General features: G+C 39.7%; 1 protein-coding gene across 2 annotated transcripts in view; it reads right to left on the bottom strand.

Annotated features, from left to right (window-relative positions):
* The window catches only part of SDK1 (sidekick cell adhesion molecule 1), a 358865-nt gene extending 351334 nt beyond the window's left edge, over positions 1-7531 (bottom strand). For both annotated transcript variants that reach the window (XM_015876860.3, XM_015876861.3), the window contains exon 1: positions 5797-7531. In XM_015876860.3, coding sequence (XP_015732346.2) covers positions 5797-6268 — 472 coding nt within the window. In that variant the 5' untranslated portion in view covers positions 6269-7531. The remainder of the gene's footprint in view (positions 1-5796) is intronic.
* Between the last annotated feature and the right edge of the window lie 16297 nt (positions 7532-23828).

Raw genomic sequence — 23828 nt, 5'->3', positions numbered from 1 at the left:
TTCCTTTAAAACATACAAAAGTCTTCTTGTGCTGAATTTAAAACATTTCAAGTAAATGAAAGATGGGGCCAAGCAGTGACGAGAAAACAAAACACTGAAAAACTGATCAGTGAGCAGCATTCTTAGCTTCTAACCAGGGTAAGACAGTAAAACACTATGTATCAATTCAAACTTAATCGTTATGCTCATGCATGAGGAATGTGGGTTAAAGATGTACAGGCTACCTCAGTTCTGGCATTTTCCATCTCTGAGCAAATCTTGGTGAACATCATTCTAGTAGACACAGTTTCTAGAAGAAAAACCACTCTGGAGACCACAAAGGGATCAATGAATCATCAATTTGTTCACCAAAAGCTATTTAAATACACTAGATGTTTATACATACAAAGGACTTCTGCATATACAGAGTTGAAAAAGCTCATTCCGCAGTGAACTCAGCACAAACAAGGGTTTGATGTGCATGGAATCTAATTGCTTTCAGTCTGCCCACAGACTCGTTACAGCAAAAAGGCCCAGGTGAATCAAGAAAGCAGCCCCTTCAGAACTGATGCTCAGGTAAAACTGTACACAAAGTCGCTTAGTGGATGAAAACATTTTATTTTCATCAATAGTGCTTTCAAGACATGCAGGTGTGTGCCCTTAAGAACAGAAAACAAAACATTTCCCTTTGAGACATCTAAAAGTCCAAGACCTTCACATAGCTTCGTAATTACTCACCATAAGACTTCTTATTAAAACTTCTATGGTTTATTTAATCAGCCAGACAATCTTCAAAATATTAGTCAGTATTTGTCTTTGTTGTTCAAAATAGCCAGAAATAACAGAGCCTTCCAGAACAGCCTTCCAAGATCATGAGCAAGGAGCTCCCATTCCCTTTCTTTTATCTTGAGTGACATGAAAGACACACTGCAGAACTCCGAGTGGGACTAAACCACCCCAATCCCTCTGTACCTACACCATTCCTGGTCTAAGTACCTTCTGGTGATGAATGAATAGATCCTATATATACTATTTTAAGGCTGCTCCAAAAGAAATGCCTCCTGTTTTATTATATTGCCCCTCGACATCTGAGGCGGATTTCAGTCATACAGCAGTAGAAGTTGAACCTTCCTGACAATATTCTGTTCCATGTTGTTGCCATGTGACAGATGGCAGCAGAGGGGCTGCCTGACAACGCAGAGTCTGAAACTGAAGTGCAAATGGAGCAAAAGTGTGTAAATAAATGTGGAAAAAAACTGCACCCACTGACATTTATTGATTCTGAATGTTTATGGAGACAAAATGGGAGATGTGAGCACAGTGAGGTGGTGGGTGGTGCGTTTCAACAGCAGCACAGCAGGTTACCTCTGATTCGTTCCAGCTCTGTAGGTTGGCTTTTGTTCATCAGTAGTAAAAACGCAGAGCTAATGGTGGTGACAACAGTGAAAAATAGTGTTTTGTAGCTGAGAATTTGCTCTAGCAAATTGCATTGTTTTGTTCTTCAAAAAATGTTGCAGTTTCCATGGAAATAAATAGGAGGCGTTACTTTTGGAGCAACCTATGTGTACGATCATGCTGCCTCTCTAATTGCACAGTAACAGCGCACTCAAGAAACTCTCTGAAACGGTGCACTTTAAATGCTGACAGATACGTATCTCTTTAAACTGGCTTTGAGAAATATTGAGAGGAAGGAATTTTGAGCCAAAGATAAGCAGAGGAAGCAAACTCACATTTACTACAGCAGAGAGAGTTAAAAGTTGGATATTGCCACAGAAAAAATCTGCTCTCTCTGCTCCAGTTCTCTTTAGACTTGATTGTAACTCCTCCTTCAAATCCATTTATTATTATAATAATTACAAACCCAAAGAAGTAATCTGTTTAAAAAAAAAAAATAAACTATTCCATATTTTAAATGTTGTTCTGAAGAAAGGGAACACAACTAAATCCAGTACACACGACTGAATTTCCAATAAATAGCAGAACCTTCTGGAATTAGAAATGCATCATTCAACATGTAATTTATAATGGCAAATACCAAGCTCACATTGATTGCCTCTCTGTCCTTCCAACAAACTGCTCTATGCAGGTAGCTGATCAGCTCTGCACATCAAACACAGCTGGAAATTTCCTTGAAAACATTTCCAGAAGTCCCCATATTTATAAGTAGTAAAAGATCGGATATTTGAATTCAAAAAGCAGGGCCCTGGCAGCATTTTCTACTACCTCCCATATCACTGCTTCTGTCAAAACATAACAGATATCAATACCACCTTAAATATGCATTCAGGTCCTTGTAGAATGCTGAATTATAGATTGCAGCAAGTGGCATGAAAAGATTACTCTTCCATTGCAGTTAAAATGAGGGGAAAAAAAAAAAAATCAGACAAGCTTCTCTTTCTTAATATTTGAAGATAACCATCTCCTTTTGGAGAAACTTAAAGCTATGAACTGGCTTTTTCAAAATCATTCCAAACTACAGCCATCCAGCCAGGAGTATGTTTTCTACCCATCTTTTATTCTTCAACAAAAGAAGGCACTGAGAGGTACTTAAATCAATTAAGACTCACAGAGTAACTTCCAGCAGCTTCCAATCTCTTTCAATAAGCAGAATTTTCCTATTTTCATACAAATAGCCCAGCATTTCAGTTCAAGTTTCATAATGCAGTAGCCATCAGTGTTTGTTAGCCTCATATGTAACCAATATTCCAACCTGCAAAGAGCTCTGTGTATTCAACAGGACCATGCAAAGGCCTATGAGACCCCTGAGCTGGATGGAGGTCACTGCAGGATAATGTTCTCCCAAGCACAGCAGTTACTGTGTGGAAATGACTCACTTCTCCCATCACCCAGCAAATTCTAATTTGATAATTATGGTGATTATCAATTAGCACCTCACCATTATTTGATGACACACAATGACTTAAGGCTAGCGAGCATCTAACACTCAAATTTAACAAACACGCCGTAGAAAGAAGGCATCACGGCAGAAGATAACAGACATTTCTTTACTTCTGTATGTTGAAGTATTCAGAGTCTTAGACACTAATTGTCCTGACGTTTCACACTCACAGATGGACCAGTGTTTACCAGGGTGAGACACGCACACGGTCTGAGGGGTGTCTATGCAACACCTGCACCCAGAAGAGCAGAGGGAGCACAGATCTGGGCTGCACTATGGAACAGGCCATAGCATTGGTCATCCATCAGCTTCTTCCACCCTCCAAAGGACAGCACTAACTGTACTGAAGTTTGGGGAAAAAATTGTTATTCGGTACAGTAAGCCAACGTATGATTCATAATAATTAAATTTACTTGGAAAAGGAAAAAGCAATCATATAAGTCATTATAACCAACTATATAACACAGCTACTAGAGAAAACAGAGAAGCTGAAAATCTAAATGCAAAATGAATTTACAAGTGATTTCACCTACTGTTTGCCTCTAGATCTGCTTTAACAAAGGTGATCATTCAAGTCTAGAGAATACTCAGACAACCTGTAGAGAACAACACACTCCATCTCCATGACTGTAGCTAAAACATGTCCACAGAATTCAGAACTTGCATTGGAGTCTATTTTCTTACCACTTTAATGCTTAACTAATTGTTACTGAAACATTAGCTGGTTGCAGCATAGTATTATGAGTTTCTCATCACAGGTAACTGTGGCTTGTATGTTTAGAACGTTCATTTTCTCTATCACACAGTAAGACTGGAGCCAGAGAATTCTTTCCTGCACACGATCACACCAAATCCAATACAAAGTTCTTGAGATTGTACCAGAATTTCTATTTTCAAGAAGGACTTCTATAAGAATTCTCATCTTCTCTCTAAATTTTGGTATTGATGAATGTTTCAGACCCCATTAGAACTCAGGGAGCAAAGAGAACCATAACTTAGAAATAAATATGGCATTTGAAAAGCACTGAGCATTAAGACCTTCACATGGGTTTGCGAGTCAACCCATTTTTAAAGACCTACCTGCATGCATTTATGGTATTTCTTTTGCATTCATTGTGTTACGTCTCCTAAACTCCACACCTTTACCCACAGCAGTGTATCTCAGAGAGAACACATCTCACTCTTTTCACATCCCATCCCACCTCATTCACTGATGGATACAGCCAACTGGGCATTAGGGCTTTTCTTAAGGACAGTTTATGACTACCACTAAACTCCTAAAGAGAGACAGGACTGATATGACTACAAAGGCTCAGCAATCTGCAATACTCTACTGGATTATTTTTTAGCATAGTTTGTGCCCAAACAAAAGTTTCAGCTCACTTTATGATCCAATTGCTGGCTTCATACTCGACCACAGAAAACTGTTTTATGTGACATCTGCACTGCTTCCTGAACAACTTGCCCTTAAAACTGTCTTAAATGAAAACTCTCTACATTTTTAATGTATACTTCAAGAATAACCTGAGCTTGTCTTCCAAACCTCAGCGTCCTGCTGGCATCGATCAACCACCATCAAAAGGAAAAAGTTACGTGTATTGTAAATAGTGGGGAGAATTATTTCAGGTATGCCTTGTTTCAGAATAACAATATCCTGTTAGGGCTTGCAGGCCTCAGCACAAGCACTTTGGGAATGGCAATGACAGCATAAACAAAGCGCTGAAAAAGGTTTCTGAGGGTGGAGTCCATTTTTAAACACTGGATTAAAATTCTTCTGTATCCTGAGGCTCCAAACTTTCCAAAGGTGCAGCAGTAAAGCCTGAGCAGGCAAAACTACTGCAGACTTGGCTCTGTAACCCTCAACTCCCGAGCCCATCCAGCTATTAAAGCTGAATGCACCGTTGTTCCCTACGAAATACTCGACAACAAAGAACTAAAAAACAAAGCCCATTCCCCTTCATGGAGTATTAACTTCCGCTGCAATAACCACCCCCTCGTCCCACACGGTCCAGCTCCGCGTTGTACCACGCACCACTCCAGCCACACAATGCACGCTGCAATAAAACTCAGCCCAGCAAAGAAAGTGAAAGCAGCGTTTGTTCAGCACGGTATTTTGCGCAGCCAACTGTAATGCTCCTGCCTGCCATTTATCGCTTGCTCTGTCAAAGGATTATTAAGAATTAAGCTACGTTTGGCGCTATTTCTTTCTTTCTTTCTTTTTGAGAAGGGCATTTACATGCAAAGTGACGGACATTTGATATTTAACGTCTATTGGTCGACTCTGACCCTGCGTTTACAAGTGACTCATTTGACTGCAAGGATCTCTGATGTGGAAATGCTCAGATACGAATCAATTGCAGTTTTTGTCTCGGGTAAATGTTACTTGGCAATCCAAAAAGAAATGAACAATGCTCGAACCGAGGTTCACATAGAATAGCACTCATATGCTTAAAGAATTCCTTTTACATGCCTGATTTAGTTCTAGGAGGCGGATTTATGAGTCCCCTTCTCCTAATAACTTATCTCAGTGCACAGTGTTTTTAAACACACACAAGCAGCAGTTAACTCTTCTGCTGCCTGAGACAAAAAAGCACAGGAACACACAGACAGACCGAAGTAAATACAAACACAGATTCGGTCCCGATAAGCCATTGATTCTCTGTGGGTGGTGGGGAGAGGGGAAGCATAGGAGGATGAGGAAAGGGAAACATGCAGATACAGTCTGCAAATCCCTGCTCCATAAGGAAGAATCGTGCATAATGAATGACCGTTCCTGCATGAAATCAACTCGCTGCAAATTGTGCAGTTTCCCTCTGACAGCTACAAAGTAAAATGGTATATCTTTACCCGAGCAAAACTGCCATCCCCTTGGAAGGCAGATGCAGCATTTCTATAAACAAAAATGTCTCTAGCCTTACCTTGTGCCAGCGCTTGCAACATGTGGAGCTGTAGCAACAGAAACGCCCACCATCGCCGCCAGAAGAAGAAACAGAAGTTTAACTTCATCATCATTCCGTCTCGCCTGCTATTCCTCCGGGCAATAATTTCACGATCCACCTTCCTTCCAACCATCGCCGCCTCACTGATCCCCATCCGATCCGACTGCCTGCCACTCCTGGCAGCGCTTTGGTCATCGCTCACTCCACACCCCGAGGCCAGGCTCTCTTTGGTGGGCTGGGAACATCGCCAGCTGCCTTTACCCCGGAGTTTTGGGGGAACAGAAAGCCCCACTTCACAGGAACCGAGGACTCTTTGATTCTTGCTCACTTTGCATGCAGCCCGAAAGCAGCACTCCGTGTGCCTCACTGTATTAGAATTACCATCGAAGTCAATGCTTCTCGTGGAAGTATTGATTGCACCAAAACAACCAGTCAGAAATGTGAAACACATGTTTCTCCGCGCTGTCACATCCAATGCCTTCAACAGGGAAGGAGTAAGTTTTACTGGCGTCAGTACTTCAGTAAATCCGGATCCTTCGGCACATTGCTAACAGCAACACGGGAGGATGGATCCATCTCAGCCAGCAGCACACATCCCCACAGCACCTTTCATACCGCAAGGATGACGGCAACTGTTACCCCTGTGATATTCATCATACGGAGGGCATCTTCCGGCATGTGTCCCATTCTCCCATGCGAACCGCGGAGTGGAAGGGTTAAACTCGCGTAAAGGGGTGGGGAAAAAAAAAAGCACCAACGGAAAAGAGAAAGGGGAAAAAAAAAATCCTAATTGAAAGTATCTCGGCTCTTCCTTGTGCGGAGGATTTATTTCAGACAATTTCAAGATTAGCCGTGCAGACAGGTTAGTCTCCAGATATCCCCGCCAAGCTCCGCATAGTTTCTATTAATCCGATTTTCCTTTGGATACAAATCTCTCCCGTCAATAGAATGGGCTGAAGGGTCCTCGAGAGGTAAAAGCGAACGGCTCCGGCACTGATTGCAGCCGGCCGTGCCGTGAACCAGCCGCAGGCCGGCGGCGGCGTCACCTGAACTCACGTTCAGCCCGAGGTAGGGAAAAGCTCAGCCGGTCGTATTTCCCTCCTCCTCCAAGATTGGCGCCGGTTTCCTCCTCGTAGGGCGACCGAGACTATAAAAAAAAAAGAGGAAGAATCACCTCTGGCACGTATCGCGTTCCGATTCTGCCCGGCTACGGACGCAGCAGCGGAGCCAACCCGCAGCTGGGCGGCCTCCGGGGCGGGAGGAGCGGCATCACCCGAAGCAAACAGCAACAAGGTGAATGAAATCCGCCCGGCTGCTCTCGCTGGTTGGTGCGATGCTGGGCTGTGCTGTGCTCGCTCCGCCGGGCTGCTGCTCTCTCTTTGCTCTGCTCTCCCTCGCAGCGGCTGTAAACACGAAAGCAAAGCGCTACCAACGCGACGGCGGTGGGAGCGCACCCGGAGGGGAAAAAAAAGAAGTGCCGAAGGTCTTTGCGTTCAAACAATACATCGGGTATTGTTCCAGTCCCGCCTTCCGTAAAGGGAAAAGTTTCGTGGGAGATCCCCTCCCCCCCACACACACACTACACCGAAACGATACGGGTAGATACGGGCAGCTCTGCCAGGCGGGATGAACGCAAGTTAAAAACAAAGCACCTCAGCGTGAAGTTGAACCAACAAACCCCCCCACCCACCGGCAGCTCCCGCCTCACAAAGGCGGACTGAACTTTTCTCACCTCCCTCAACCCCAGCCCAGCCGTCCCCTCCCCCCAGCACTCAGTCGCCTGGCGCTCACCCCGCTACCTCCCCCCCCCCCAACTACACCTAAGCGGGGCAGCACAAGGAGCAACTAACAGGGGATATGTACGGAACCATGGGGACGGGGTGTGTTGCAAGACAAGGTCTGCAGCGTGCACACGCTGGATGCTCAGGGGGGGCCGTTAATGCCGCGTCCACGCGCTCGCGGCGCCCCCTAGGAGCGTGTAAAGGCGCTGTGCTGGTTGTTGGCTGCTGGAGGGGCACGACGGGCACGCCCAGCCATTCTATCGTATCCAGTGCAGGAAAAGTCACTGCTTCCCGTGCTTAAGTCGCTGCACTGAAGGCGCTCTACTGGTAATTGAAAGCAGCTGCAGTCAGTGCTCGCGCTTCCTTGCAGCTACATGCATGGAAATAGCCACTTGGTGCTGCTTTGCACCTCGTGCTGTGTGCAGACCACGTGGATATCGCAGATACCAAGACTCAGTGCTAATGATTTGTCCTTCAATACTTCCATTTTGAGACCCAAAGTGAGCCCAACTCAGCGATGTTTTGAACACAGCACGACCTAAGGAAGCAGGGCTGTGTTTGCAACACCCATCCCAGCAGGGACAAGGAGCTGCTTGTCTGCTTAATGAGTCACAGTGGGTGGGACAAGGGGTCCCATTTTATCTTAAGTGGAAACAAAGCACATTTCATTGTGGTTTGGTTTTTGCTTTTAGTTGCTCCTACAAAAGGAGAGTGGGGCTGTTAACTCGCTGTCTGGTAGGAATGTTGGGTTAAGATGGTCAGTTTGATAAGTAAGGAAGTACTCAGCTCTTCCTTGTGTTACAGGGGAGGTGATTCGTGCTTGTTACAGCATTTGTGTCTAAACACACTGGAAGGGTCGTTGTCAAACAGTTCAGTTTTAATGCCGAGATGCCACAGAGGAGAAATGCTAATTTCCATTACCTGGCTTAATTAAAGTGAAAACTGCTTTCTGTTCAGATTTAATACATTTCCTTCTATCAGTTTAAGACTGTTTGGCACATAATTATAGGAATAAGAAATTAGTCTACTTCCACCTTCAGGCCTTGCTTTTTGAACATCATTTAAATGTGCTGGTGCTTTTCAGACTCCACCACCATGTTTGGGGTGAAGTGTTTTCACTTAGTTATTAGCTTATTCTTAACAACACTGCCACAAAGATTAAGTCCCTATAACCTATCTCAGAAATCATCTGAGCATTACAACCCCCCCAATTGTCTTGTTTGCAATGACTGTACTTAACAGTGATCGAGCCAGGATAATGTTTGTGTAGTCTCATTATCCGGATTAGCAAAAGGGTTCCACCATTCCTCTGCCTGTTTTGATCAGCTTCTTCCCTTTCCTGCATGTACACATCAAACATATAGCGGGAAGACTAAGAAGAAGAGTGGCTCTGCCACTTAAGGAGAAATAAGAGGAGGGTATGAGGTTTTAGGAATGCTTGTTTTCCAGAAATCATGAAGAAATAAAGTGATAGAAGTAATATAAGTAGTTGCATTTAAAGGTGAAGAAAATGTAATAAAAGGATTTCTCCCAATGACTGCTGTACCCAATGAGCACGCTCTTACATGTGGCAAGAGTGCTAAGGGCTGTAGATTTGCATATTTGTAAAGAATGGAAGGAAGTTTTATTTACATAAGTAAACAAAACGCAGTGAGCCAATGAGACAACAGAGAACAGAATAGAAGGTTCCACTCCCCAAGACAGGTTGCTAATGAACAGCAGCTTCCTGGCCAAGAAAATCAGCCATATAGCTACTTCCAGTAGAAAAGCTTGCCAATATTGTACCACCTTAGTTCTTACTCTCAAACTGCAAGCGTTCACATTTTTCTAGTCTAGCTTATTGACTCTTCCTAGTGTTTGGAATTTACCTACTGTGCTTTAAAACAAGAATTCTCATATGCATTTTTTTTAATGCTTTCTTTGAGAGATGCAGCAGGTTGTTGTAATCTAACACACCTCCTGTTGTCATCTCTGATTTGCATAGTTAGTGACGGTTAAGAGTAAATTAGGGAATGTTAAGTTACACCAAATAGAAAGTTTCTCAATGAGAAAATTACTATGGTTGACTTGTGTTAAAACACCAACATGGTCGAAAGGCAATACAGAAATAAAACAGCAAAATGAGCTAGTACAAACAGAATGGTGCTATAAAGGAAAGGTACTCACCCACCTCTGAAGATCCAGACTTACAAGGACAAATCCACAAGGGAGGGATCCTCCAACCAGAAAACCTTCCCCGGTAGCAGTCAGCCCTTATGTGAGGTCTAAGAGAGGTACAACCAGGTTCCACCCCCTTTCTATCACACAGCTGAATTGCCTTCACCCGTGCTCCCAGGTCTGGGTGTGTCCTTTCCCCAGGTGATCACTCAGTGGTTCAGGCCATGATTTAACAGTTACCATCCAGCGTGATGGTTTAGTTTTCTAATTTGAGCCAATAACTTGCGTTTACTTTTAAAAAATACATAAGCTACTGATTTTGTGCTAGCATGTGATGCTTTCCGCAAGCATGCTTTCTTAGAGGATGCCTTAACCTACCTGAAGAATTTAACTGATTAAAGAAAAAAAGGTTTCATCTGAAAATAAAAGAGTTAAACAGAGTGAGATATTGTAGGGGAACCATAAAGGGAGGGCCTGAACTGATGATGGAGCACCTGGGGATGTCTGGCCCAGGCAGGACAGGTGTGAGGCATTCACCTGTGATTCCATGGGACAGGAAGGGGCCGTCCCTGCACCCACCCAACCCTGCGCTAATTTAAGGGCTGCTCTATGCAAGGCAAATGCTTTCTGGATGAGTGCTGTTCTCTGGGATTGAGTGTTTGTTTGTTGGAGTTACGTATCATATGTTGGGTGAGTTACTTTTTTGTTGTTGTCTGTTTGTTTTTCTTTTGACTATTGGTATCCCTAAGGATATTTTGCCTGTTATTGCAAATAACTTGTTAGAGGTAGTATTGTTGCTTTCTTGGACCAACAGATATGAATGATGAATGTGTCTTCATGTTAATAGAGTTGTGTAAATTGGATGTTAATATTTTAATAAGAACTTTATTGTGGGTATTGAGAAACATTTCCTATCTGTAGGTAAGAGGGTTTCCTGCAGAAGTTGTAGGTCCTGTGGGTGTCCTGGAAGCAATTTTGTGATCTGTTCTTACACTTTTCTTTTTCTGTATCTGGAAGTGCAAAACTGGAGGTAAGCAATTGCATTAACTACCACATGGTTGTCCCAGATGATTTTTATATTGCCTTCCCTCTTCTCCCAAGGGAGGCAGTGCTTTAGAAAACAACAAGAGTAGAAGGTAGAGCACTCTCAGATAGGATTGTTTTTCAGCATGCTAAATCAGCCTGAATGCAGAAACTATTGGAGGGGGCTAAAATCTTTGTTAGTAAGGGTATATTCCCAAGGGTCACTAGCCAGCTGCTCTGCTTTTATGGTGTAAATATGCTTCTGCATCAATAATAAAGATTGGAAGAGTAGAGGAGAAATATCACATTACATAGCTGGGAGTCTCAGGGGAGGGATTAAACAATGACTTCACCACACTTCTAGAAGTATCTTCTGCAATGAACACTGTTACAAGAACAAGAACAACTCTCATTAAATTTTACTGAGCTTAAATAACTTAATGTGATGCCACTTAAAAGGCCCCAAAACAAACAGAATGACAGATTATTGTTTTCCCTATGTGGCTTGCATTTACATAAAGGAAATTAGAAATAGATTTATATACCTTTTAGGTTTGATTTTAAATTCAGAATGTGAGCAACTTCAGAGTTAAACTTGTTCAGTTGCTACTTAATGTTATTGTGCTTAAGTGTCTGAGAACAGGCAAGGTACAGCTCTAAGGCACAGCAGTAGAAGTTGAGCGCAGAATGAAGAGATGGGAAGGCTTATTTTGTGGCTTCTGTGAGTAAGAGTTATTCTGATAGAGCTGTAGCACGGCTGTCTTTATATTCAAAAACCATTATGGACAATGTCTGTACAGTCAGGAGAAGGGGCTGGTGTAGCTTCTGAATCATCCTATCTTCTGTGTTATCTCAATGTAACAATAGGCTTTCCTACTTAGCTGTCAGAAGAAATTCACGATGACCTAGCCACGTTGCCCTGCTGTGTTTTATGGAGTAGAGAGTTAGCGAAGTAACATAAAGGATCAAGACAACAGATTCTGCGTTTTTGAAATGTAGACGTTTGAAAACATTTTTATAGCCTCCCAGAGGAAGACTACAGGGGCTGTAATGATTCTACTCCAGACAAGTTGGGCTGGAATGTAGAGAGAGAACTTCTTTTATGAAGTCTGTGTCTTCAAACACCAGTCGGTCTGGCTATCCAGCCATGGGTTGCAGCCATTGCCCTTTCATGATAATGATGATGCCCCAGGTATGAGTGACCTGAGCGCTTTGAGGAATGTGTGAAATTGTCCCTAAATACTGGGGAGGTCTTTAGATAAAGACTAAATCTTCTGGTTGTAGCCAACCTTTATACTTTTGAGTGCCATCCTGGCAACTTCTTAACCTAGTAGTTGGTCAGGAAGATAAAACAAAGTGGAACCTAAAACTGTAATTAAGAAAGAAATCTACTAAATTATGATTTATGCTGCAGTAATAATACAACAACAGTGCACTAATGCATCAACTTGCATGTAATCGCATTAGGTAGAAGATTTTCCATGATATTAAGAGGTACTGCTTCTTTGGTGTGTTTATTTTAGGTAGAACTTCAAATGTCATATAACGTGCCTTGAAATTATTCTAGACTTTACTCCTTTTTAAAAGTGGTGGCTTTTGTTTAATTAAAACAGAAATAAGAAAAGGGGAGAGAAGACAACTTGAATCTGTGTATATCATGTGAGAGTCAGTATGCTTTCTTTTGGGATGGCTCTATTTCCATATCTTATATGGAGATGCTAATAGTATTACGTCTATGGTTTCACCTGGGGAAGGTGCTAGTTCAGTGGTTAGTGAGCTGATGATTGCCTCCCATATGCTTACTCACAGAGGTACCAAGACTTTAATATTCTTGCAGTGCTGTTGAAGATCATGATTTTATAGAGTGCATGAGTTATTTCCAGCTGTGGTGTGTTTTGTCTTTAGAAAGCAAAGGCAGCTGTGGAATGTTTTGTGATGGGATTGCGTTTTTACTGTGAAGAACAATGTTAAATTATATGTTCTTGATTCACTGTAATTAATTGAGAAAGGCAAGGTAATAGATGTGATGTGTTTGTGGCTATAATCCTGCATTTTTCTAAATTGATCAACATGATTTTAATGGAATAACCTTAAAAGAAAAATCAGATAACAAGAAGGATGATGAAAACAATTACTGTGAGGGCTTGAGCAATTGCAATTGCTAAAAAGGGCTATAATTGAACATTTCAGCCATGTTACTACTGCTATTGCCTACAATTTGCCCATCAAGTAAAGCAGGCAGATCATGAAATGAGGAAGTATTAAAACATACGTGGAAGGCGTTTATGGTGGTTGCAGCATTGACCACCTTAGTTGTAAATTATTTTCCTTTCCATAGGATATGGAAAGGTATCGATTGGTTGTGCTTTAAATTAAGATTCAAATCTAGAGGAACTTGGCACTGAGGACTTGAGCTGAGAGTTTTATACTATCTGAAACTGTCCTAATGACAATTCTAGCTTTATTAATCTTTCAGTCATGAACACTTTAGTATTTTCCAGGTTTTTTGATGAATGAAAGGTACTGTAACTCTGTTTTGTGAATACTGGGGGAGGAACTAAAGCAAACTGTCATTTCAGGGAGATGAATTAAGGGTATTAGGTGTGAATGAGCCGGTCTGTCAGCTGTTTTTTACAATTACTTGTTTTTGGTATAAAATTCAAGTTTATCCAATACATTTTTCCACACATTTGGTGCACAGCATCCCTGCTGGCAGGTTCTTACCTTCAGCAGGTAACATTTTGCTCGCTACTCTTCTCCTTGGCTGCTTGCTTATATATGTCAACTCGCCTCTTGAGTGACCCTAATTTGGGGGCAGGTAGGGAGTGCTTCAGTGCTTTTCAAGGCTGGCCCAACTGAGTGCTACAATTCTTCTTTTTTTCTTGGAGGCTCTTTAAAGGTGATGAAAAGCAATTACATCCTTGGGTCTGTTCAAGGTAGGGCAAGGACTGGATCAGCAATAGAGAGCTCTCCTTTCCACAGATCTTTTATCATGATTTTGTACAATCAGAAATTGATTTTTCTGGAGATCAAGCCCGTGGACATGAGCTTGGCTTTAACTCTTATACTTTTGACTCAGAGTTATCATCAGTGTTCTGCACTCAGAAGAGTGTATCTTATTTACAGAAATTTTATCTTAATTTCCACTGCAATTGTACATGATTTTAAAAAGCTGATCTGAAATATTTTGTCATCCACTTGAATTATTGAATTCTGCCATTTTTAGGAAAGTTGTGAAAATGTTTTATGCTTTTAAATACATCTCATCTGGTCTTTTCACTAGATTCAGGTTAAAAATCTCACTTTTCAAGTAGCACACACAGTATGACGTGCACCCACAACAGGAGAATTCACCCAGGTAGTAAGTTAAAGAGCAGCACAATATTGTGATAGCCTTGACTTCAAACAGTAGTGAAGTAAAGGAGAAATGTTGCCCTATAAAGTGATCTCTAATAAGGAAATTTATGTATTAAAGCAAGTAACTTTGTGGAATTTGGAATGCTTATGCTTGAGACAGATGCCAACATTATTCTTCAAGGAATATTCAGAGCAGACCATGAGACAGATGGACACAGGAAAATCAATAGTTCAGAGAGCTACCTCAGATGAATGTATTTCGCATAGGTCAAGTTTAATGAAACCTAGATCTCATGAATCAACACTTCTGATGTAAATAATTCACAGTAATGGGGGAAAAAAAACACTAAGCCTGTATGGGATGAATGTAAACATGGAAGAAAAAAAAAAAGTTATGATGTGATCTAAGCCTTGCAGTTGTTTTACACACAAGTGCTCCACACTACTAGAATCATCATAAGATTGGAGATATTTTCTGATAATTTGGTAAGATATGGAAAATACAGTAAAATTTGAGTGCCAGCTCTAATACTGGAATGGCAGTTTGGTGTTTGATTTGGGTTTTTATTATGTTGTAACAAAAATTCTATAAACATCCACAATAATTTAGATCTTGTCCCTGAGTTTCTGTCTGTGTCATTGATTTTGGTCCATGATAGCTATAATATGGTGTCCTTTGGGAACTGCTTCACAGTGCTCTTATAGTTACAAGAGGACAATGTAAGTACAAACGACAAGGTGAGATGCCATGCTATATAAAGCACCCAGTAATCAGAGCAGCGCTCTGGTTGTTTCAGTTAACAGGGAAAGGAAGGAATGCTCATCCAGTCTAGATTGCAACAAAACAGCAGACCTTTGTTTTGATCCAGCATGTCAGTAGAACAGTTGCAAATTCACGTATTTTGGTGTTGTTACCTCTGGATTACATTGTTATGGTGGAAAACACATTAAAATTGATGCAATTTGCTTTCCCAGAGGTGTGGTGGAATCCAAATCCCATGCTATTGAAGATTAGAATGAAGGGTGCTATCGTGTCTTCCTCAGGCTATGTAATCTTTTCATTGTGGATAGCAAAGGATCACATAAAGACCATTCAGAAAGGCAAAAGATGGGCAGATAGAGAAGGATGAAATGTCAGCGTTAAGTTGTAACTTCTGTTCATTTGTTTATGGCTGAACTGTATTAAGTTTATAAGCTATAAAAGCCTGGATATTAATAGCTAGGGCTAAACAAATTGAAGGAAGCTAGTGCATGCATTATCATGGACACAACTCTTTCTTTTTTTTTTCTTTTTTTTTTTTTTGTTTAAGATTAAATAGTGATGGATTTACTTGTTAGTCAAAACTAAAAAGGAAAAAATAACAACCCTAGAAGTTACAAGGAAGAATGCAAACTGCCTCCAGTTTATGATTCTTGGACAATAGCATCATGTCAGGGGTATAACAGAGTTTATTATCAGGTTTGCCCAGAACTTCTGTGTGCTCTGGGTGTGTTTTCACATGTTTTGATCTGCTATTGAAAGTTTCAGAAGAGTGACAAAAAAAAAAAATCCAATATTATGAATGTTTTAAGATTAGATGATGCCTCCGGTAGTCCTGGGCTTGTTATTTGAAGATAATTTCTCTTATATGATAGGCTGATTAAGATGGAAATAGTGAAACCGTTTTCTAACAAGTTACACAGGCTTATAGTAACTTAGTGTTTGTTACTTCAGATGAAACTCATCAAAAGGAATCCTAACAATTACCGGAATGCAGGTGATTACAGGAACTCGGTGGGGAGGCAATATGTGCAGGGGAGAAATGTTACATCTCCAAGCACTGCTTAAACCATCACGGGTGTAGAATTTTTCAACTGCAAACCATTTAAAATTATTCAATTTTTAGTCACTTTAATATTAATTTCTCAACACACATAGATCTGTAGCAGACAAGGAGTGAACAAGAACCTTTGTTTTAATCGTGCTCCCATTCTGTCTGGGTACACTTTGCATTGATTCCCTGATAAACATTTAGGTGGAGAGAAACTCTTAACAAGAAAAATGGAAGAGCAGCTTTCCTTCTGGCACATTACAGTATATTGTATTATGATGCAGCTAAGTATAGCTAATTTATTTGAAGCAAAAGGGTTATTAAGATGAAGATTAATGTACAAATAACTCTTACTCTTGGAAGCTTATTGTGAGGCATAAACTCACGAAATCTGTTGCATGGAAAGCTTTATAACTGTGCCCAATGCAGCTGAGATCTTTATGCTGGCGTAGTAATCCTCAGGGTACTCTTCCAGAAGCTCTTGCTGAAGAAGAGGTCCAGAGTTTGTTTTATGACTGGAAATGTGTAAGCGTGTATAGCAGAAGCGGCAGCATTGTATCAAGCATTCAGGGCTGTTTATGATTGCAAAAGTAGTTAGCACCCTGAGTTTGTGCTGATAGGAACAGAATAGAGAAGGCACAAATCAACACATAGAAATTGTTTCGTGTTTTTGTTAACTGTATTGTATAACTGGCCTTGTTTGCTTTGCCTTTCTTTGTAGAATTCTGTTTAGGGGGAAAAAAAAGCCTATATTGTGATTATTAGTGGATCTAGAATCTTATTCTGAATGAGCCCCTGCAATTGTCTGACTCATATGTATCTTATGTCTACTGCAGTTATTAGCAAAAAATATAACCATTTTCTTTTAGTAATAGAGGGAGTTGTAAACTTTTGTCAGCAGTTTCAAGGTCAAACATAGGTGGTTTTTTCCCCCCTGTGAAAATAACATATAACTTGACAGGGTAATGTAATACTAATACAGTGTGATAGAGCATCCCAAGCAGCACATTCTGAAAGACTGTAAATGTCTCATACATTTAGGGAAATTGTACCTCGGGGAACATATTAGGAGGAATTCATCAATGGATCAAAATTGTCTTGAAGTCTCACTTATTGGAGACCAGCACAATTTTGAATTATTACTTTCTTAAGAAAGGCCTCAAGACAAATTGTATTTCTTAGATTAACTTTAGAAGAATGGGTCAATAATTTCTATTGAGAGTTTTGAGAGAGGGTTTTTTTTAACAGTAGCATGAGCAATTTCAATAATTTGAACCTGGTAATTAAGTTTTTTTCCCCAAATGATTTTCAAATTGCTTAATGTGCTGTTTATAGTCTGTCATTCTTTACCGATGAAATTGGACGTCTTTGTGATGTGTCTTAAGTGTGCCTCTAATGACAAAGAGCTTTAATTATAAAATGTTATTGCAAGTTTTGCATTAATTAGACATAAAATTAACAAAGTGTAAAAGCTTGTACACATGTTGGTGCACATACAGAATATCAGCAAGTTTTCATCCAGTGATGTGTCACAATGTGTTTAAACATTTGGAATCATACTGCTCCAAGAGTAATAGCAATTAATGAGAATTCTGCTTTTCTGTGTGTTCTGAGCATTTCCTTCTACAGCTTGTCCCTGTGGAATCTGCTACTCTACATTTACAATGTGACTAAAGTAGAAGAAACTGTTCCCTATTTATTTCACGTGTGATCAAATTTAAATTAACTTATGTATTCTCTCAAGAAATTTATAGGGATTTTCACTGTACTAGAAAAGCAGTTTGAATCACCAGGTGCTTACCTTATTTTAATAGTGCAGAGCATTTTCACACTGAAAGTGGTGTGATGAAATGTGTGTGCTTCAGTCATGTAGCTGAAGAGGAGAGATAAGACAAATGTGCATAAACATGGAGTAGGATTTAGATTCCTATATTTGCTGGTATCCATGCTGTAGATTTCATATACTACTAGTAGTCCATACTTAGCATGCTTTAGTTCATGTTACAGAGTCTTAGCTCACAAGTTGGATTCACATCTGATAAATCTCAAAAGAAATGAGACTGAAGGTGCATGTTTTCCTTTGATACTTTCAGATGGCCAGTATCAATCTGAGTTGAGGTTACCTCCTCAACTGGATGGCTGTTGAAAATTCAGTTTAGAAGCGCTGCATTTTCTTCTTAATATTTGTATAAATAGTCAAAGTGCTTAGTATGTAGGCATGGATTTTACTGGCTTGTGCAAATCAAAGCTTGAGTTGAGTGCTGCAATGAATATGACAGTTTTGTGAATGTAGGCTTTAGATCTTGTGTTTAATAAGTACCATCCTAATAGCTATCCACCAAGTAGCAATTTGTTATTCTTCAGCTATGCTATTTCTTCAGTACAAATATCTCAGTTAAATGCTTGATATGTATTGAGACTCATCTCTGTTAATGCTATTATGCTCATACAGTTTGAAATCATGATAGGCTATAATGTGCTACTGAGACAGGAAACCTTTATACTGTAGATCTGATAAATGTGATTAATAATCCACTATTCCTGAAGTAACTTTTATTTACAAAGAACAAAACATTATCTACTGATGACATTAAGGAATTATTTTAATCAAATTCTATAGTCTTTTACGATGGCTGCCTGCATTTGATTTATATAGAGCACATGTTTGCAAACCAGGTATTGCTGCAGAATAAGGCATGCTTATATTTCTGAAAGCCTGTGTTCCACACAGGAGTTAGAAATAGGCTTAAAGTTAAGTAAGTTTAACAACTTTGAACTTTTGCATTTCTTATTCTCTTCATTCAAATTAATATCTCAAATAGAAATTCCAAGGCTCTGTTTCTTGCAGTCTTATTGATGTAGTGACTTCTTAGACCCTCACTTTAATATCATGTTGATGCATACTATGTAACCACAAAACAAGAAAAAACAAATGTAAGTTATTTAGCAAGGTGTGTTCAAACCTAGAATGATGTGTTTTGACAGTATCACACAAGTGGAAATAAGTTTTTAAGTTAACATTTATTATCAGATATAAACTGTGGTTTGCGGTCTGTTGAAAGGACTAATATGGTCTCTGTACCAAGTACCTACTGATTTTTATTGTTAGGAAAAGGGATTGATCAAGATGAATTTAGAGAAAAGAAGCTTTTTTTTTTTTTTTTTTTTTTTACTGATACCTGCAATTGTTCTGATTTAGTAGCACCCATTGAAATGACTGATAGGTTGGTACCAGTACTACCACTGAACCAACAGGATGTGGTGAGTCATTCTTCTGGGAAAGACAAATGCTTTGGGAAGCTGAGATTGCATTTACTGTGTGTATTTTCCCACCTGTAAAGGTAACAGAACTAAAGGATGTAGTGTTGGGAAAGTCTTGCATATCCTTTAGAGTTCAGGTCTTTACTCTATCAAGTGACTAGGGAAACAACAAACAGCTATATGGTTATCACTTCAAAGTTATAGCAACCAAGGTAGATAGTTTATTTCCAAGTAAATCATATCAGATAATGCAGAACAAGAACAGAATTCATCATATTAAGAGATTGAGGGTCTTCTTCCTTTAATATCATTTAACAACTTTTTCTGTTCTCCAAAAACTGAAGCAGACCTGCATGAAGTAAACCTGAAGCTCTTTTCTGAAGTCTGTTTGAACAGAGTGGTTGAGTCCAACAAATTGGTAGGACTCATACTTCCTCTAGTATATGTTGACAGTACACCTTGTTTATTCTGCCTTGAATTTGTTAAGACGTAGACAGGAAAGGAATGTAAAGGTTGCAGAATGTTGTTTTGTTTATCCTGCTGGTGATGAAAATAACCCTCTAAATATTTTATGTCAACCTGTTATTTCAGAGATAAAAAGTGCCTGAGCTGCCTGTAAAATTAACAGTCAAAATTAAACAGCCTGCTTTGCAAGTAACTGTAATCTTTGTTTCTTAACAGATATTCTAAGAGAGTATCTTTACACCTGACAGCACTGATTGCACTGGGGTCTTGCCCCAGGGCAGCTCTTTAGATGCATCACACACAGAGAATATCAACGCTTGCTGGAATACAAAGTCTGTTAATCATGCTGTCCGTATTTACTGTCTCAAGTGTACAATTCAACAGTTTGTAAAATTGAATAGTATATGCTCCAATTCTCTCCTGGAATGTTGTGATGTTTGAAAACTATTGTTTTTGTGCAGAAGGAGATGAATCTTTATTCTGCAAAAAAGCCTTGCCTAGAGCATTCAGGTTTTTTCTGTACCCTTATGTTTAATGTTTCCACATACAAATTACTGTTAGGCGAAACTTTGCAGCTGGCTTACAGTTATCCCTTCCAAACAGACTTTGTGCTAATAAAGTGATTTCTGTCCCCACTAAGCCAGGAAAGACGTAAGCTTCAGAAAGATATTAGCATTCTTTAAAATGCACACTAACAGAGGCATGCATACATGACAGGGTTGTAATTGTAATTCTTGTTTTTGGAATAACTTACCTAGAATACTTCATTAGTGTATCTGAACATGAATTGGTTGATGAGGAAAGAAAAACCAGGCTCAGAGGAATTATTAGTCTGCCAGCAATGCTATGTGGTGAAACTTAGAGTTTCAAAGGAAGAGGAAAATATTCTATCTCTAGTGTTTTGGGCACTACTTCAGTGTACACAGTAAGGAGATGGAGTGTTCTCACCTTGATGTGGGGGGTGAGGGGACCTTTGCAGTATGATGTTAGTGGCAATATATTCAAAGCAGTAGTTCAGACAGTGCCAGTGTGTAGCATGCTCCTGTTGTCCAAATTATTTCTACTTCAGGATGTGCCTACAGCAGGAAAGAGTGAGGAGCAGAACCTCCTGTTATAGCATGGCCCAGGGGAAGACTTGGGCTCTAGCACTAATGTAGCAGAGAACCTGCTTTTTTTTGCCAGCACGATTACACTCCACAGGATTGTTTTAGCTTGGATTGGCACTAGCTCAGGAATTTACATATGGTTCTCAGCTGTATCCTGCAACATTCAGTCACTGCTGAAGAAATACAATTGAGCTGTTTGAAAGTCTTAGCAATACATCTCCAGGTTTGGATGCATTTATGTATCTTGATTCCTTTAGGCTTGATCTGTATTGCTATTAATGTTGAAATTTAAAGTACTGGACAATATATTTGACATAACTTTCTAAGGTTTTGGAGCTTTACCTGCAGTTTAGCAATAAGCACATTAAGTCTGTGTTAATGTGGTATGGGGGACTGAACCACACTGACATTGGCAGCTATGGTCAGTCTCCAGCTAACTATATGAAACCATTTGCAAGAGATTTACAGCGACTATATTTGCTATTCTTCCAGAAGAAGGATGTGCCAGTGTCTCAGTTCCATATTCTAGTGCATGAGGCTCAGTGTTGCTCAGTTCAATAAGCTTCCTCTCAATTTATATCGTAATTGTTCAGAACCCCTTTGTTTTTCTTGCAAGTCTTTGAGTTTAACTGAAAAATAATGAACTCTCAGCCTAGAGAGGGCAATAGAAGGAAAACGTAGATCCATTTTTAAGGTTTTTTAACTGCAGCCTGTATGAGAAGTTGATTGAAACTTCTAGTTGAAGGAACAGTGGTGGTGCACCTGTCTCTTCTAGATGACATTGGAATAATTAATTTTATGAAAATGACTTCTATTGGAGGTTAATTTATTTTGGCTGACAGTCACATACATTAGCAGACGTGTCTAATGCTGCAGTCAGTCTGAACTTTATTTAGAATGGTTTATTTATATCTTTGGGTGATTTCCTTGCAAAGAGATGGAAGATGTGGGATCACAAAGATTGAAGATATTTATTTTCCCTAGTTAAAAACTAAAAGAGCAGACAAAACAAAAAAAAGAACTTTGAGTACTTGAATGTTTTGACTTTCAGATGTGAAATTATTTCATTTCCTTCACCAAATAATTAAAGCGGTTCTTTCACATGAGACACTGGAGTTCTTTGTACTGTATGCAGACATGTGACTGACTCTTCTCGCTTTTACTGGTGGATGGATACAGTGGCTGGGAGACATGTTTGAAGGGTCAGTGTATAAAATAGTGCTAGATGTACGTCAGGTAACTACTCATCAGTTCTGGCTGTAATTTGGTGTTTATGACCATCTCATTTGGAAATAGGTCATTGGCACAATAATGTCCAAGCACAATAATATGAAATGTGTGTTTTTAATTGCTCAGATATGACAGAATGAAATGGTTCCATACTTCATAGAAATCTTCTCAAATTTGGTTCTCTTCCTAGTATTTGAGTATGAGGAATACAGCTCTAGAAGATAACTACATGGCCTTTTTTGACTTCTGAGTTCATGAAATGAGTATAGTAGTTTCTAAATGTGTATGAGAAAACAATAGTTTTCCAAGAGATAGTTACTTCATTTGCTTTTCTGTGCATCTGTGTCTGGGTGGAGAGAGGCTACTGTAATCTTAAAGGTTTAGTTTTAATCTAGGTTATACTTCAGTTTTTACTCACCCTAGATAACAAATGAAACCAAAACATTGCATTCTTTACATTTGGGGCAATGTTTGATAGTCAGTCTCAATGTAGAGAGAGGATATGTTTATATAGATGCTACTATAAACACCAAGCCGGATTATGTTACCTGTTTTGACCATAATATCCACTCTTCTCATGTACTAAATTTCTCCTGACAGTGTGATGTCCTTCCCAGAGTAGGAAGTCTAAGGTTATCTGATTAGATTTGGGAGTCTTGTAGAATGGAAAACAACGATTCATCCTACTCTGGCATAGAAACGATATATGCTATATCACTTAATTTCAGAATAATTTTCTGTGGCTTGGATCCAAGTCTTGGATAGAGTTTATTAATTTTAGTGACATCTACCTGTTAATGTGTCAGTGGTACGGAGTTAAATCATATTTTTTTATGTAATCTGGATTGAATAGCGTCTCCCTTGTTCATTCTGCAGAAAGACATTCTAGGGCAAGAAGGTAAAATCAGAAATGGAGAAGTGAGAGATCATTATTAAAAGTTGTTGCAGCCATCAAAAAGTTAAATAATTTTCTCCATGTGTTTAGAGAGTAACAGATTTTAGTACTATCAGAAACTGGGAGATCAGAAGTTCAGAAAAGCTTCTTGAACTTAAAGCAAACTAACTGTAGGTCGTTCCAGTAAGAACCTCAGAATTTATACTGAGGCCAACTCACCTCTATTGCCTTGAAGAAACATAGAGAAATGCCTGCTCAATTATTTTGTAGCTGTATTACTAAGCATATATTGAAGTTGTATTTGCCAGAACTTCAGTCTGTGACCTCTGTTCTTACAAACCACAGACAAATCCATCAGGAGGCTGGCTGACAGCCAGTCCATATGAAAACAGCTGGTGTTCAATTAGAATATAAGTGGTCGTTTTGACTTGTTTCTGCACTGGCCTAGAATGAAGTTGAAAAAATATTAGTTCACACATATCCAGTAATTTGGCTGTGTAACCAAGAAATTATCGTATTGGATGTAGAGTTGAAAGACTTTCCCCGTATGTGAGTGGCCTGTTGTACATGTGGCATTTTGTCACTAGTATGTGCTAGAAGTATGGCTTCCATCTTATGGTTCTGTTTTGAAATGAGATGTGATCAATTAACTCTCTCCCATATTTCTATCAACCATGTATGAATAAGCATTTGTACAAGCTGGGCCCATCAAACTCAGGGCATTCTATGAACTCAGTGAAATCCTTCTATTAGCACTTCACTGTTCTTTTTTCCACTGTGTGGCAGGCAGTGAGAGGGTAATCTAAGGTATTGATAAGATTTATCTTAATTTGGGTGCATGTTTACTCTAACTGTATAAAATACCTGAGATATTTAAATTCAGATTGCATAACCTGACTCTAAGTCTTAAGAACTCATATGTCAC

This window comes from Coturnix japonica, chromosome 13, assembly GCF_054131305.1.
Source record: "Coturnix japonica strain WE chromosome 13, WE-NBRP24, whole genome shotgun sequence".
Taxonomy (NCBI): domain Eukaryota; kingdom Metazoa; phylum Chordata; class Aves; order Galliformes; family Phasianidae; genus Coturnix; species Coturnix japonica.
The sequence above is the reverse complement of the archived record's forward strand: the minus strand, read 5'-3'. Positions and strand labels throughout refer to the sequence as shown.